Raw genomic sequence first — 16280 nt, 5'->3', positions numbered from 1 at the left:
GATTAAAACGTAAAAGATTATTATTGAGTCTCGTGGACATAAATGAGGATCGAATATGAGATGTTAGAAGGCGTAAAGAGCTGTTTCACTTGTAGCCTGGTAAGTAATTAAATGTTTTGCTTTAAACAAATGCAAATATTTTTTAAATGCTACCCCACAGATTTATTGTATATGATGACTCTGTACCTGTGGATATGATGAGTTTTAAGTAATGCTTTTTAAAAAACTCACGGCACTGTCCAAGTGCTGAAGGCCCTCCACATGTTTGTAAATTCTTTATTTGTAACAAACAAGAGATAAAAGTATTTTTAGAGTACAAACCTTTTCTTGCATATTTGTAAATAATTTTTTCAGATAACATAGATCATTTTGGCTATCCATTCAGCAATTAAAAGCCTGCTAATTTTACTTCCATGACTGAAAGAAAACGACTTTTAAAGGTTTTAAAGTGGATGGACCTGCATGTTGAATATCAGGCAGGGCCTCTTATAGCAGTGGATGTGGAGAACAACATTGACTTACACTGGAGGTCTCACGGTCTTCCTCTACGCTTTGTTAAAACACAAGTTACTAATATTCACTACATCTGTAATCAGATTGACGATCTGACTGGAGGACCTCACACTTTTATTGTATTTAATCTGGGACCACACTTCACAACATACCCTCTCGATTACTACACCCGCAGAGTGATGAGGGTCCGCAAAGCTGTGCTAGATATGTTACAACGGGCACCAGACACTACCTTTATAATCAAGACTGTCAACACCGGCTATAAGGTAAGTAAGTTAATAATATCAAACAAAATCATTTACAGAGAAACTTTTATATATGTATATTTAGCCTATAAGGTGTATTTCTGTCTTCTTAATATGATGTGTTTGGCAGTGACTGGTATTCTCTGCAGTTGGACAGAATCATACGGTGGGCTTTTCAGGATGTTAATGTTTATATTTTGGATGTTTGGCAAATGACAGCCTGTCACTACAATGAAGAGGACATTCATCCAGGTCCTGTCATCATTAAAAATGAGATAGACATTTTACTTTCTTTCATTTGCCCTGAATGATTTTGTCAGGAGCAATGAGGAGGTAAAAGTACAGTCTTCAATTTTATTTTATATATATATTGAATGTGTTAAACATGGTAATACACTACGGGGCGGTTTCCCGGACAGGGATTAGACTAGTCCTAGACTTAAACACTTTTAAAAGCTGTCCAAACTGAAAACAACTTGCTCTGACATATCTTAAAATACATCAGTGCCCCTTGTTTTACCTCAAAATGCACACAAGTAATGTTTTTAGTAAGGCATGTTTGTTAAAACTAGTTATATTTCCTAATTAAACTAAGGCCTAGTCTTGGATTAAGCTAATCCTGGTCCGGGAAACCACCCCTATAAGATAACTTGCTTACTTGGGGTATGTCGGTTCCGAAACACAGGTTTAAAGTTAGTTCAATCAACCCACTGAAAGTAACCCAGAGTTAACGCACGCTCACGGTAACAACATAAAGGCATTGTCAATGGATCACAGATTTCACGAGTCACCATGGAAGAACTTAAAAGTTTTTAAATGAGAAATAACATTATAAACCAATACTTTCTGACAAAATCAACGTTTTATAATTGGCTTAGAAGTGCGTGATTACAAAACAAATAAAATTAATTAATTAAATAATTAATCCGAACCTATTTTACCCCATATAAGTCTAATATTATATGTGTCTCAACGAAAATACACACAATATTATTAAAATATTATTTTAAAGCCTGTAAAATAATCATAGATTTTATATATGATTTTAAACATATGAATTATGAATATCTTTTCCCTAACGAAAATTAACAATGGTTTTACTCAAGCGTGCCGCACAAGGCCTAAAAACTGATGCCAAAACATCTCGATCGCCCCCCAGTGACTGGTCCCAGTATAGGTCATAAACCCCGCCTCCCCCATGTTATTCAATGAGACTTGAGACCAACTAAAAAAATTTATTACACTTCAATTATCTTTTTTCCGAAGCTGGTTTCTGTCATTTACTGTAGTTTTTAATCACGCTGATGAAAATTCAAATGTTTGTTTTTAAAATAGGTTTGTGTTTAGTTAGTTATTTAATGATATAAAAACAGTGGTGTCACGTCATGATTGACAGCTGTGATATCGTGTGATATGCGCATTCTACGAGAGCGAGGGCGGGGTGTTTTCGCGGCTTCACTTCCTGCTCACTACTGCGCATGACTGGTCCCGAAATTGCTACTGCACAGACTCAAGACCCAAGATGTCAGCGCCATAGACATTATATACGTAGACACCTCATGAAGTGCTGGAACGCATCAAGCGTCGGCGCCATATTGGATGGGTCTCCTCACTGTACACTAGCATCAGAGTCGATTGAAGTTAATGGAAAGAAAGCAATATGCCCGTATTTTGTGCGGCTTATGGTTGCAATATCCGGCGCAGTATTGATTCCAGATCACATGGGATTACATTTCACAAGTAAGATTGAACAATCATTTTGTATATTTTACGTTATTATTTATAATATTATGTCAATGTTCAGCAGGAACTGGCACTCTCTCTCTCATGATCTCTCGCTGTTTTTTCTTCACATTAGAAGGTTTCCCATTGATACAGGCATGAGGAGGCAATGGGAAGTGACTCTGACAGCATATAGAGTTTAAACAACGATATCATTCATCATTAATCCAAGCAATAAAAACGACTATATACATTTTACACTCATTTAAGCATTTATGTAAAATAACCGGGTCATAGCAAAACCGATAGTGCAGCATGCGTTAACCGCTTGCTAACTTGACTCTGACAACGACATCATTCATCATTAATCCAAGCAATAAAAATTATGATAGACAAAATTATGATGAAATCATTTAAGCAAGTATGTAGCTATAATCATACTTACAGGTTGTGGTTAGGAGACACATGCTGTTCCAAATAAAGTGGGTACTGAACCATCTTTCACTGCCAAACGTCTAAATCCCTCCGTTAAAAATTTATTTTAAGCACTGATTCTTCACAGCCAGACATGTTTAGTATATCCCTTCTTGAAAAAGTCTCCTTTGGTAGTGAAAACAACACAAACTGAAAACACAGCGTGAGCTGATGTTCACACACACTAACTAGCTGTGGGCGGGTGATAGTTTTCGTTTCTCCCGCCTGCAAGGCTGCAGGCGGAGATTAGTATCTCATGTGACGTGGATGCGTTCGTGTGACGTGACAAAAATATCAGGAAGAAGACTCACTCCCTATAACGACTCGTTTCAGCGATTCAGGGTCGAGTCCCTGCTTTAGAAGCCAATAACTTTATTAATCGTGCACTTTTTGGTTGTACTACTTTACACGTTGTTTACATTGATGGACACCTACATGACACACTGCAATAAAGGTTAGTTTCGATTTTGGATCTGTGTGGCTCTTTAAAACCAAAAAACCCTGGTCACAGTAAAACCATGGTAACCACAAAATATTTTTTTTCAAAAAACATAGTTAAACCATGGTTAGTGTAGTAAAACCATGTTTTTGCTGATATTAATCAATGCACCAAAAACCATGGTTACTACAACTTTACACCAATAAAACCATGGTTAAAGCAACACTATGTAGTTTCCATGTAAAAATTACTTACAGCTCCACCATGTGGTTGAAAAGCGCAACAGTGCCTGGTATCAGACACTCTTCTGCAGGCAGGGGGAGGGGCGGGCTGTGTTTCCTACCCTCCACCGCCACTTTCAGAGTGTGCTTGTAGCAGCTAGAAGGCTGCTCAGGTTGCAGCAACAGTACAATTTGTCCAGTTAAAAGTTGTTCTATCACTGAAATAATTTTAGAGACATTATTAAAAGGTAAAAAAACTACACAGTGTTGCTTTAATTTTTGTAGGGGTTGTGGCAAATAAAGTGCATAAATCTGTAATGACAATGTATTTGCACACACATTTATTTATGGAGCTAGAAGAGTCTCAACAAAGACAAATGCACACACCACACCCACACACGCACACACAGGACCCACAAATACACACGCAGGACACACAAATGCACACAAAATCCACAAATGCACACACAAAATCCAAGAAGCACAGAAGATTCACAAATGCACACAAAATTCACAAATGCACACAAAATTCACAAATACACAACCAATTCAGAAATGCAAACAACATCCACAAATGCACTCAAGATTCACAAATGCACAGGACAAGACTGTTTTTGGTCTGTGAACTTTACTGCATTTGTGTGTGAATTTTGAGACTCCCGACTTGGCTCGACACACAAATGCCTTTTTTTAAACAGGGAATGATCTGCAACCAATCAGATATCTCCCTTGTTTTAGCCAATTACAAGAACGCACCCCACGTGGGGGATTGTTTACTTATAAGCCAATCACATGACCTTTAAGTTGGTTTGCCAACCGCCAGTAAAACCGAAAAAGAAGAGATAGTTTACACAGCGTGATATGCACGTGGTGCGGGTGCGAGCTAAAGTTAGCGCGGTGAAGTTCTGCCTGTCAGCAACGACAGGGGAGCGGTAAGTAGAACATAAAGTGTTTAGCTAGTTATCTCCTTGTTATGAGATGTTGTTTAATTGTTAATGTTAACCGGTTTAATTGTGCAACTATCAACATAAGCTAGCGAGCTAGTCTAGCGCAACTACATGCTATAATAGGGTCAGGCTAGTATCTTTCCATAATGTTGAAATTCTTGTGAATTAAGTGGCTTTTTAACAGGGTCTGTCACCCCAAGCCGAGGTAGCAGCTCGGGCTTTTGTGCAGTTATTGGCCCAGGAGCTGTCCTCGGCCCCAAACGAGGGAGAGAGAGTACAGCAGTCATGGCTGGAGGCAGTCTTTTTGGGGTTTGGGGGGGTACTTAATTGTCATGTTAGTTTAATTGGCATGTTAGCTTAAATGGCATAAATGTTTAGGTGAAGAATGTTGCTAAAGCAGAAAGTCACAAAAAAGGGCCGCTTGATTATGACAAAAATCATAATTGCAGATTATTCACATTGATATTGTAATGACGATTATCTGTATTTGGTGTCCAAACATACGTCTGAAACGCACAAAAATAAGCACAAATGGATAGTTGTAATTGAGGCTTTTGGCGATTATAACAAGGAGATAACTAGCTAAACACTTTAAGTTCTACATACTGTACCGCTCCCCTGTGGTTGCCAGAAGCCATGTTGAGGTCTCAACCAACCAACTGACAGACAGAACTCCACCGCGTTAACGTTAGCTCGCGCCCGCACCACATGCATATCACGCTGTGTAAACTTCTTCTTCTTCGGTTTTATTGGCGGTTGGCAAACCAGCTTAAAGGTAATGTTATTGGCTTATAAGTAAACAATCCCCCACGTGGGGTGCGTTCTTGTGATTGGCTAAAACAAGGGAGATATCTGATTGTTGCAGATCATTCCCTTTTTAAAAAAAGGCATTTGTGTGTCGAGCCAAGTCAGGGGAGTCCCAAAATTCACACACAAATACAGCAAATGCAGCAAGTCCACAGACCAAAAACAGCCTGCAAACCAAGACATATTTGTGTGTGCATCAGAAATACATTTCTGAATCTTGTCCTGTGCATTTGTGAATCTTGAGTGCATTTGTAAATGTTGTTTGCATTTCTGAATTGTTTGTGTATTTCTGAATTTTGTGCGCATTTCTGAATTTTGTGTGCATTTGTGAATCTTCTGTGCTTCTTAAATTTTGTGTGTGCATTTGTGAATTTTGTGTGCATTTGTGTATCCTGCGTGTGTATTTATGAATCCTGTGTGTGTCACGGCTAGTCCGTGTCATGTTTTGTGTATTGCACTGATCCGTCTCACCTGGACTCTCATTGACTCATTAAGCCAATACACCACACCTGTCTTATGTTTAATTGTCTTTGTATTTATATGCCTTGTTTCTGTCACACCGGTTGCCGGTAGATTGTCATTGTCATTACTTCCATGTCTGTTCCTGTTCACGTTGGATGTTTCTGTGTTACTTACATGCCTGTTATTTTACTCCTCGTGTTTGTTTCCAGTTTTATTATTAAATGTTATTTATTGGTTAGAACTCTGCGTTTGCGTCCTGTCTCTCCAACCCTGTCGTGACAGAATCTACCGGCCAGCACTGGACGCAGCGGGTTCACGGAGGGCGGCTCCCCCAGGAGTTTCGTCGAGGGGGAGTAGTGACATCGGGGTGTATTCCCCATCAGCCCCGATGTCTCTTGGGGACCACCGTGAGCGATCGCTCCGGTTCTCCTGGCGCAGTCCGGCCAACTGTTCCTGTTGGTCTCGTTCCGGCGGCTGCCGGCTTCGCCAGGGTCCCCAAGCCCTCCACCCCTCCCTTGGACTCTTGCTACCAGACTTTGTTTTTGTTTTGTGTTTATTTGAGTGTCTGGTAGCCACTCGTAGAGGGAGGGGTTATGTCACGGCTAGTCCGTGTCATGTTTTGTGTATTGCACTGATCCGTCTCACCTGGACTCTCATTGACTCATTAAGCCAATACACCACACCTGTCTTATGTTTAATTGTCTTTGTATTTATATGCCTTGTTTCTGTCACACCGGTTGCCGGTAGATTGTCATTGTCATTACTTCCATGTCTGTTCCTGTTCACGTTGGATGTTTCTGTGTTACTTACATGCCTGTTATTTTACTCCTCGTGTTTGTTTCCAGTTTTATTATTAAATGTTATTTATTGGTTCGAACTCTGCGTTTGCGTCCTGTCTCTCCAACCCTGTCGTGACAGTGTGTGCATATGTGAATGTAGTGTGTGCATTTATCTTTATTGAGACTCTTCTAGCTCCATATTTATTAGAACTTTAGATTCATCTCAAATTATCTAATAAGTGAAAGAGAGTGATGAAGTTATTTATGAATTGACAAAATTGATATGGAAATGTACTTTATTGTTAACATTAATTAACTGATGGAAATGTGTTTCATACATCCACTGATATTTGGAGATATATTAATGATGAACATAATTAAATGTATAGGATTTAGTCCGAACACAAATATGAATCAATTTTTATTAATAATGAACATAATTAAATGTACAGTAATTAGTCCAATAACAAATATCAATCCATGTTATTAAAAATGTGTTTCTTTAAAGAAATATCATAATTTTTTAAGACAGCAATAAATATTTGCACTGTAAATGTAATAAAATAAATGCTTTAACATTGTAATATTATGCAAAATATATGCTTCCACGCCCGCTGCACGCTCATCATAAGTACACGCATGCGCAGACATCCTCCGGAGCCTCACTAAAATGAACTTACCCTGCAACATAACCTGCTCCGGAGCAGGTTATTTTCAGAGCATGGTGGGTAGACAGCACTGGTTTACGATCACACTGTTAAAAAATTAGCTGTAGTTATGCAGCTGTTTACCAGTAACAGTTTGGCAACAGTTTGATTAAAGTTAAATGAACATTAAACATTAACAAGTCTATGCTTTTTTCAGAATAAACTATAAAATAACAGCCTCATGCAAAGCATTTTGGGAACCAGAAATCCTCATCAACCTTTTTCTGTTGTTTCCTTCATATTTTGGTTCCCAGAATGCTTTGCATGAGACTGTTATTTTATAGTTTTATCCTGTAGATAAAAAGACTTCTTAATGTTTAATGTTCATTTAACTTTGAACAAACTGTTGCCAGTAAATAACATACATTTAAATCTACAGTAAGTAACTGGCAAACAGCTGACAGTAATACTGTCACTACAGAATTTTTTTAACAGTGTAGTGTTAGGTGTTGATAGATAAACAGAGTTTTATGAATGGTTTCAGGGTGAGGATCAGTTGAAGAGAAGCCTGAGGTATAAGCACATTATACTGTACGTCTATACTGTAAGTCAGTACAAGCCTACTTGTGTGGTGAACAATTATTGTCTGCAGGACACTTACAATCTTCTCTGGGATCACAGGCAAAAAAAAAAGAGTTTTAAGTCATTACAACAAAATGCCAAGAGCATACCATCACATAATTATATTGTGTTCCTTCAGACATGCAGACACCATAACGATTTTTTTAAATTTCAAGAAAAATTTAACAACTAGAGAGAGATACAAATACTGTCGATCTTTAAAATAATGTGCATTTTTATGCACACCAGGCATAAAAAATTCAATGACTGTACTTGACTTGTGTGTGTTGTATAGCCTATTTAAATTAAATCTCCTTTCTGTATGCCAGACAATCGTAATGATATATATATATATATATATATATATATATATATATATATATATATATATATATATATATATATATATATATATATATATATTTCATCAATACATAGCAATTATATGGATTTAGATATATCTTAAATTTAGATACAAATTTTACTGCTGTGGCTTTTATTCTTATATTGGGATAGTTACGATCATTTATATTCAACATTTGACAGGCCTATAACATACCATATTATGAAACAAATGTCTATTATTGTAACAGAATTTATCAAATTTAATATTTAAGTTGATTTTCTTTAATTGTTAGATTAATAGTGGTTAATAAAGTCAAATAAAATGTCAAAGAGTCAACTATAATATCATTGCATTTACAGTTCAATGTTAGTGGAAGTCTAGTTAAGCAACAGTTGAGGCTTAGACAGTTAGCCTGCCCCGGACCAGGCTAGTTTCCAAGCATAAGTTTCCATAGTAACCGGAGTTGAACTAGTTCAAGTTTGTTTTATGAAACGAAATCCACCGGCAATAAGCCAGACTTAACAAAATAAGCCTGGCTTATTCTGTAATCTAGTTTTATGAAATAGCCCTCGGGACTCCTTACCTTTGTGTTGATATAACGATCGCGAATCGAATCCAGTCTGTTTCAGATGTGTGAATAACCCATAAAAACTCTCCAATAAAATACATCCAATGACCATTTTTGTCCAAAAATGCATATAATCCGTGAAATATAGATATATTGTCCATTGTTTACATCAGATTTCACATGCACGACTTGTAATAGAATATAATATACAATCTGAGAACTATTTACATTGTAACACTTGTATATGAGATTACACTCGACTCACGTTCAAAACCAGCGGTCAAGCTTGGTTTGTAAAAGTAGGTGAGAGTATAATACATAATATCCAAACAGCGCTGTCAAATATCGTGACGTCATCTGACTCACTTGTTCCTCCAATGACTTCATGGAAAATATTGATAGACAGAACTTGTAGCCAATTAGATAACGAATCCAACGATCTTTGTGTGAGGTTTTATTTCCTGGTGTGGAAACGACATTTTATACGCTTACATAAGGATAAATAATAATAAGAACGAACGTGTATGCATGTAAACAAAAGACTTTTATTTCGGGGCTGACTGGCACTAAGAAAAGGCACTAGTCTTACAAAAGCTCTTGCAAGAACCTCATTTTTGCGCCTATTCACTTGAAACGTGAAATATGGCGCACTCACATTATCCAAACCAAACCATTTTTCAATTCAATTCAATAAAATTTTATTTATATAGCGCTTTTCACAATAGTTAATTGTTTCAAAGCAGCTTTACATTAATAGAAGCAGTAAAAGCACAGAAAAACGACAGATAGCACAACATACACGATAGCATAAGAAGTCAAATTTGCTGCGGCTATGACTCGACATAAGCGAGCGTATTACTAATGTAACGTCTAGAAGAGGAAGCTAAGTTAAGCCCAAGAAGGCTGCCTCCCAGGGGTAAAAAAAAACCCTAAGAGAAAAAAAAACCCTGGTTGTTTAGCCAAGGAAATAAAAAAAAGTCCTAGGAGGGAAAAACCCTTGGGATATATATATGTATATACACACATATAAACGGATAAGGAGATTAAGCGGAGATATAGTGGGTTCTGCCGGTGATCGTTGGTCAGGCATCAGCTGGGCATCACGTTGAAGGACGACCAGTAGATCAGAGGTGTGCCGACTTTCACATCTACCGGAACTGGGTCTGTTTGTCTCATTGTCCTCGGGGTCGAGATAGGGAGAGAAAAACAAAATCATATTAGCGTAGGGGCCGTTCACATGTAATGCAAGTGTCACACAGTGATGTGGTTTAATCAGCTTAGTTTCAGACAGACTAACTATTGCGGCATAATTATATTATCCACAGTTGAGGATTTTGCAAATTGGGGCCCACTGCGACGGTATATATGGTAACTAAGGGTCACCTTCGGATCCATGAACCATGCCCCAGCGCGACTGTCACCCCTCCCTACTCCCCCAGATGCACGCACTCAGGGCACACTAACACTGTCCAAACCAAACCGCGCTCGAGCGCGTTTGACCCCCAAAGCCATCATGGGGTTACGTGAATGTCCGCGCTGCATACGTGACAGATCAACTAAGCAATATGATGACATGTGAGAGGGCTGTCTGTAATCGCACACCAAACGACACAGAATAAAAAACACATACTGGTGTCCCTGATTCTCAACCTGTGGATGTTTTTCATTGCTAAAAGGGAGTTTGGGAACTTATAGCAGAGCACAGATGACAACATTTTTGCTCGAGACAGCACAAGCTAGCACAGGTAAAGCTAATCTACATTATAGTGATGATGCTGTAGTAACGATTCTCTTAGACCAATAAGTGACCTACAGTGTTTTCGTGTCACGTTCGGTATCAGCTCGGGTCGCTTGGAACCCCAACCGACGTGGTATGAAAAAAAGTATTGGGTACTACGTACTGCACCCAATGGAAAAGCTCCCAAAAGTAAGCTGACCCGAACCAAACTAAACCAAACTGTGAAGTACTATGCAATGGAAAAGCGCCAAATATGGCCCATTTGGTTCAACTGTTTCATTGCTTCACGAAGCCTTAATCTGCCCATCACTAGATTAAAGAAGGCGCTAAAACGCAGAGTAAAGACGGGGCGGAGCTAATAGGGCTCTGCTAAAGGGGGTTGCGTGTGCGGCACAGTCCTTGCCTGGGGCCCTAGAGCACTGTACTTTTATCAATCCGAGTCCGGGCGCGCTTTTGTCATTAAGATGCGATTGTTTTGAAAAAAACAGGAAGTAAAGCTTTCTCTTAACACTGGAACCCACCGTAATGATAAGATACCAGTTTTTTCCAAACTTGCAGTTTGTGGCGGAGCATTCGCGACAAGCACACCAGCATTATATATGCTTAAATGCAACTTCAATGAGGCTTAGTGGAGCGCCGTCGGCTGACGCCCGCGGGTGTTTGAAAAGAAACTGTCATGTGAGACTGAGGTAACGTTATGTGATAAACGTGATGTGCAAACATCTATTTGTGGTGACCAATTTTAATTTTGTGGCGGACTGAGAAATAAATAAATGTATGGGAATGTACAACAACGCTCTCACTTGTATGATATTACAGCAGTATGCAGCGCAAATATAACGACACACCTATAATCCTTCCCACTTCGAAGTGTTACCAAACTTGATGGAAAAGCTAACCCAGCCAAAGTGAGGTGAGCAGACCTGACCCAAACTAAACTAAACTGTGGGGTACTATGCAATGGAAAAGCGCCAATTGTTTCAAGGCTTCGAATTAATCCGATTCTCGTCTCAACGGTGACACCTAGTGGTCACTTACAGGTGTTGAGCCAAAAAAATGTGTTGTTTATTTTATTATTGTATTTTTCTAATATTGTATTTTTTTAAAGATATTTTTATTCAAAAATATTAATTTCTCTGCTGTGGGAGGACTTAGCCTACTTTTTTTACAGATAATTTCTCCAGCCTTTGAAAAAATCCTCTCACAAGGGACACTTGTTGTTGGCATACAAATATATTTTTAGGAAGGACATACAAATGAGGAAAGATTACTGCTCTCTCTTTCCAGTAAGTTCATGAGTTCTGGGCAAATATGCATCGTTGATGTATTCTGTGGCATCAGCATTGTGTATCATCTGGGTTTGATGGATACGAGTATCAAAAAGTTCCCATAAACTGTCCTGTGTTTCTACTGGTGTTGATGTTGATGGGTCAGATGTTGACATTTCTGGCTCTGAATAAAAATGAAAACAGCAATTAGTCACAAATCCTAAACTGACGGCATATATGAAGTATATATTACATGATTCAGATTACATAACATAACAGAGACTGAAACTGCTCACACCCCAGTGTGATGTGCTTTTCAGCTTCCTGGACTTTGGCAGCATCTTTGCCACATTTTTGACCCTTGGGTCCAGCAGTGTGACCAAGGCTCTAAAACTCTCATAACCTCCACATCTGGAGTGCAGACCTTCTTGCAGATGTGAGCCTATGAGCCAAAACAGGAGAAAACAAAGCATATTTATAATATGACAATAATATGACAGTTATGGCCAATTACATGGGTAGTATGGTCATTGTGGCGTTGCATTTCCTTTTTGCTGTGCAAGCTTCAATTAGTACACATCTATTAAAAGTATACCCTTCTGGTTCATTATTTGATGAGTGCTCCTCAAATGGCGCATAATAGATGATGTATTGTTGCAGTAGACTATACCGATCACAATACACAAATCTCACTTTATTTGGGGTTTCTAAATGGAAATGCTCCCACACCACAGATATACGGCATCTCTTCTGGGGAGCCTCAATTTTATCTATCCAAATCTATCTATGAATCTATCTATGTATCTATAATCTATGTGTTAACTGTGTGCTCTCAACTTGTATTATGTTTTTGTTTTGTTTTGCTTATTTAATTGAATGATTCTACACAGACACCTGTGAGTGTTAATGTGGGTGTGTACCTAATGTGATTGGAGTGTTAATAAAATCACCTTGAGTGAGCGCAGCTGCTGCTGTGCGTTTGAAGTCAGTCACATCGTTGCGTCTACTCTGTTAACAGGTTATGGGCCCAGAGTTAGTCAAGATACACCGCGTTTTTTGTTTTATAGTGTGCTGAAGTAGCACCATGAGTAACGCGAGAAGATCGTCAGAACATAGCGGTCGCTGGTCGCGGCTTTTGTTCGATGGGGACGAGAAAAATTATGAACTCTGGGAAACTTTTTGGGTCACCTCCGGCTGCAAGGACTGAAAAGGATTATCACTTCGGAGCCCGAAGGTGTTGAGACACCGGAGGAAGCGGCGTCAAATGCTGAGACATATGCAGAATTGATACAATTCTTGGACGATAAAAGTTTATCGCTAGTGATGCGGGAGGCAGCCGATGATGGGCGTGCAGCGCTAAAGATTTTGAGAGACTATTATGCAGGTAAAGGAAAGCCACGAGTAATAAACCTGTATACCTGCCAGCGCAAGTTCAACTGAACGTGGAGCTGAGCAGGCTGCAGCGGACGTGGTGTGCTACAGGTGTGGTCTGAAAGGACACATATCTCGCGCTTGCCAGCGCAAACTGTGGTGCAGTCACTGCAAAAACAACACTCACCGTGACTCAACCTGCAGAAGGAGACGGCGTCAGGACGCAACGTGGAGGGCCGCAGAGGAAGGGACAGACGAGTATGTATTCCTGGTGACCGATGGGGCGGCAGGATCCCAGCCACGGAGCCAGGGTATCTACACGAGAGGCCTGATGGTCGATTGCGGTGCAACCTCGCATATTGTCACAGATATCGCCAAATTCAAGAGGTTTGATGATGACTTCCAAGCCGGGACACATTGCATGGAGTTGGCTGACGGCACAAAGTGCAAAGGAGTGGCAGAGCGCCGAGGTGATGCAGAGGTCTTCTTGATGGACAGCAGAGGACGCCACCTCAAAACTATGCTGAGACGGGCGCTGTACATTCCCTCTTACCCGCAAGATATATTCTCGGTGCAAGCAGCGGCTGACAGCGGAGCAACGGTGACTTTCAAGAAAGGCGAGGACATTCTGATGCACAAAGACGGTACAAAATTTCCAATACATGTACAGGATAGACTATATTACTTGCATACAGTACCTGTTGAATGTGATGACCGAGTTAAGGGATGCTATGATTTTAAAACATGGCATGAGATATTGGGACACTGTAATTTTGATGATGTTAAAAGTTTAGAGGGTATTGTTGAACAAACCTCCATCTTGTGAAGTGTGCACCCAAGGCAAGTTTACACAAACTAGAAACAGAAAACCTGATGTGAGGGCTAAACGACCTTTAGAGTTAGTGCACACAGATTTAGCAGGTCCAATTCACCCAGATTCAAGAGAAGGGTACAAATATGTCTTATCATTCACTGATGATTTTTCCAGTGCAGTGTTTATATATGCCCTTAAGAATAAAAGTGACACACTGCAAGCAACAGAGAGGTTTCTTGCAGATATGGCCCCATATGGTAAAATTCAACGCCTTAGATCTGATAATGGTACTGAGTTTACTGGAAAACATTACAAAACACTTTTGGTTAAGAATGGTATTAAACATGAAACCTCCGCACCTTATTCTCCCCATCAAAATGGTACAGCGGAGCGTAATTGGCGCACACTGTTTGACATGGCACGGTGCATGTTGATAGAGAGTGGTTTACCTAAAGGTTTGTGGCCTTACGCAGTGCAGACAGCAGCCATAATCAGGAACAGGTGTTTTAACAAACGCACCAAACAGACACCAGTACAGATGTTAACAGGGAGAAGGCCCAATCTTTCCAAGATGCAAAAGTTTGGTTCAGAGTGTTTTACTTATAAACAAGATAAAAGAAAACTGGATCCAAGATGTGAAAAAGGTGTTTTTATTGGTTATGACAAAAGCAGTCCAGCATACATTATCTATTTCCCTGACAGCAGGAAAGTGCAAAAGCACAGGTTAGTCAGGTTTATTTCTAAGACCTGTGTTGAGCAATATACTCAGACCACCATTGTAGATGATGATGATCTGGAGCAGAGGGCCAATAGGACTAGGCAGAATTTGAATGCAAATACAGTAAATGACCAGGTTCCAGTCAAACAGGAAGAAGTGAGTAGCAGTCCTCAGACCCAGACAGTTGAAGCTATGCCTGAGCCTTCAAGGTACCCTTCTAGAGAGAGGAGGAGGCCAGCCTATCTCCATGACTATGTTTCTCAACAGGCATCTGATGAGGAAACTGATCAGGTACAGATTAACATAGATTACTGTTATAGAGTGACATTTAACATACCTGTAACTTTCACAGAAGCTGTAACCTCAGACAGATCAAAAGAGTGGGTTGCTGCGATGGATGAGGAGATGCAGTCACTTAGAGAAAATAACACATTTAACCTAAGTAGATTGCCTGAGTGTAAGAAAGTAGTGGGGGGTAGATGGGTTTATGCAATCAAAAACAACATAGATGGTTCTGAAAAGTGCAAAGCACGTTATGTAGCAAAAGGATACAGTCAGAAGAAAGGTGTAGACTATGAGGAGACATTTTCTCCTACAGCTAATTTAACAAGTATCCGAGTGATAATGCAAAAAGCAGCGCAAGAAAACCTGATTCTGCACCAAATGGATGTAAAAACTGCCTACCTGAACGCACCAATAGACCATGAAATTTACATGGAACAGCCAGAAGGCTATGAGGTGAAATCAGACACAAATGAAAAATTGGTTTGTAAATTGGAAAGATCTTTGTACGGGCTAAAACAATCTGGCAGAAATTGGAATAAAGTACTACATGAGTACCTAACCAAAAACCATTTTGAGCAGAATCAAGCTGACCACTGTGTTTACACATGGGAAACAGAAAATGAAAAAGTGATAATTGTTATATGGGTTGATGATTTGTTGATTGCTGCAAGTAATGAAAATGTACTCAAAAATGTGAAGGACATGATTACAGAAAAATTCAAAATGAAGGACTTGGGCAAACTCAGGCATTTTTTGGGAATTGATTTTAACCAGAGTGAAAACTGTGTGAAAATGTCACAAACAAAATATGTGGGAAAAATATTGGAAAGGTTTAACATGCAGGATTGCAAACCGAGATCGACACCCTGTGAACAAAAATTAGACTATACTGAGTATGCCGAAAAGATGACTGATGTGAAAAAATATAGAGAGGCAGTGGGAAGCCTTATCTATCTGACCATCTGTACTAGACCTGATATAAGCTTTGTGGTAAGCAAACTGGCACAGTATTTCACAGAGCCAACTGTTGAGCAATGGGCCACAGTTAAACATGTACTGAGGTATCTTAAAGGTACAATTGACAAAGAGCTGTGTTATACAAAATGTAATGAGACACTGGGAATAAAAGCATACTGTGATGCAGATTGGGCAGCTAGTAATGACAGACGTAGTACAACAGGCTATTGTGTGAGTCTAACCAAATGTGGTGCTTTGATTTCATGGGAGACCAAGAAACAGCCCACTGTCGCACTGTCCACTTGTGAGGCAGAATATATAGCACTAGCCACAACCAT

General features: G+C 39.5%; 1 protein-coding gene across 1 annotated transcript in view; it reads left to right on the top strand.

Annotated features, from left to right (window-relative positions):
* The first annotated feature begins 452 nt into the window (after positions 1-452).
* LOC129425806 (uncharacterized) overlaps positions 453-16280 on the top strand; it is a 39889-nt gene continuing 24061 nt past the window's right edge. The window contains exons 1-5 of the mRNA XM_073856687.1: positions 453-779; positions 4746-4880; positions 12118-12233; positions 13223-13812; positions 14765-14991. Coding sequence (XP_073712788.1) covers positions 453-779; positions 4746-4880; positions 12118-12233; positions 13223-13812; positions 14765-14991 — 1395 coding nt within the window. The remainder of the gene's footprint in view (positions 780-4745; positions 4881-12117; positions 12234-13222; positions 13813-14764; positions 14992-16280) is intronic.

The sequence above is a fragment of the Misgurnus anguillicaudatus genome, chromosome 19, assembly GCF_027580225.2.
Source record: "Misgurnus anguillicaudatus chromosome 19, ASM2758022v2, whole genome shotgun sequence".
NCBI classification, from domain to species: Eukaryota; Metazoa; Chordata; class Actinopteri; order Cypriniformes; family Cobitidae; genus Misgurnus; species Misgurnus anguillicaudatus.
Note: the sequence above shows the minus strand (reverse complement) of the source record. Positions and strands in the feature narration are given on the sequence as shown.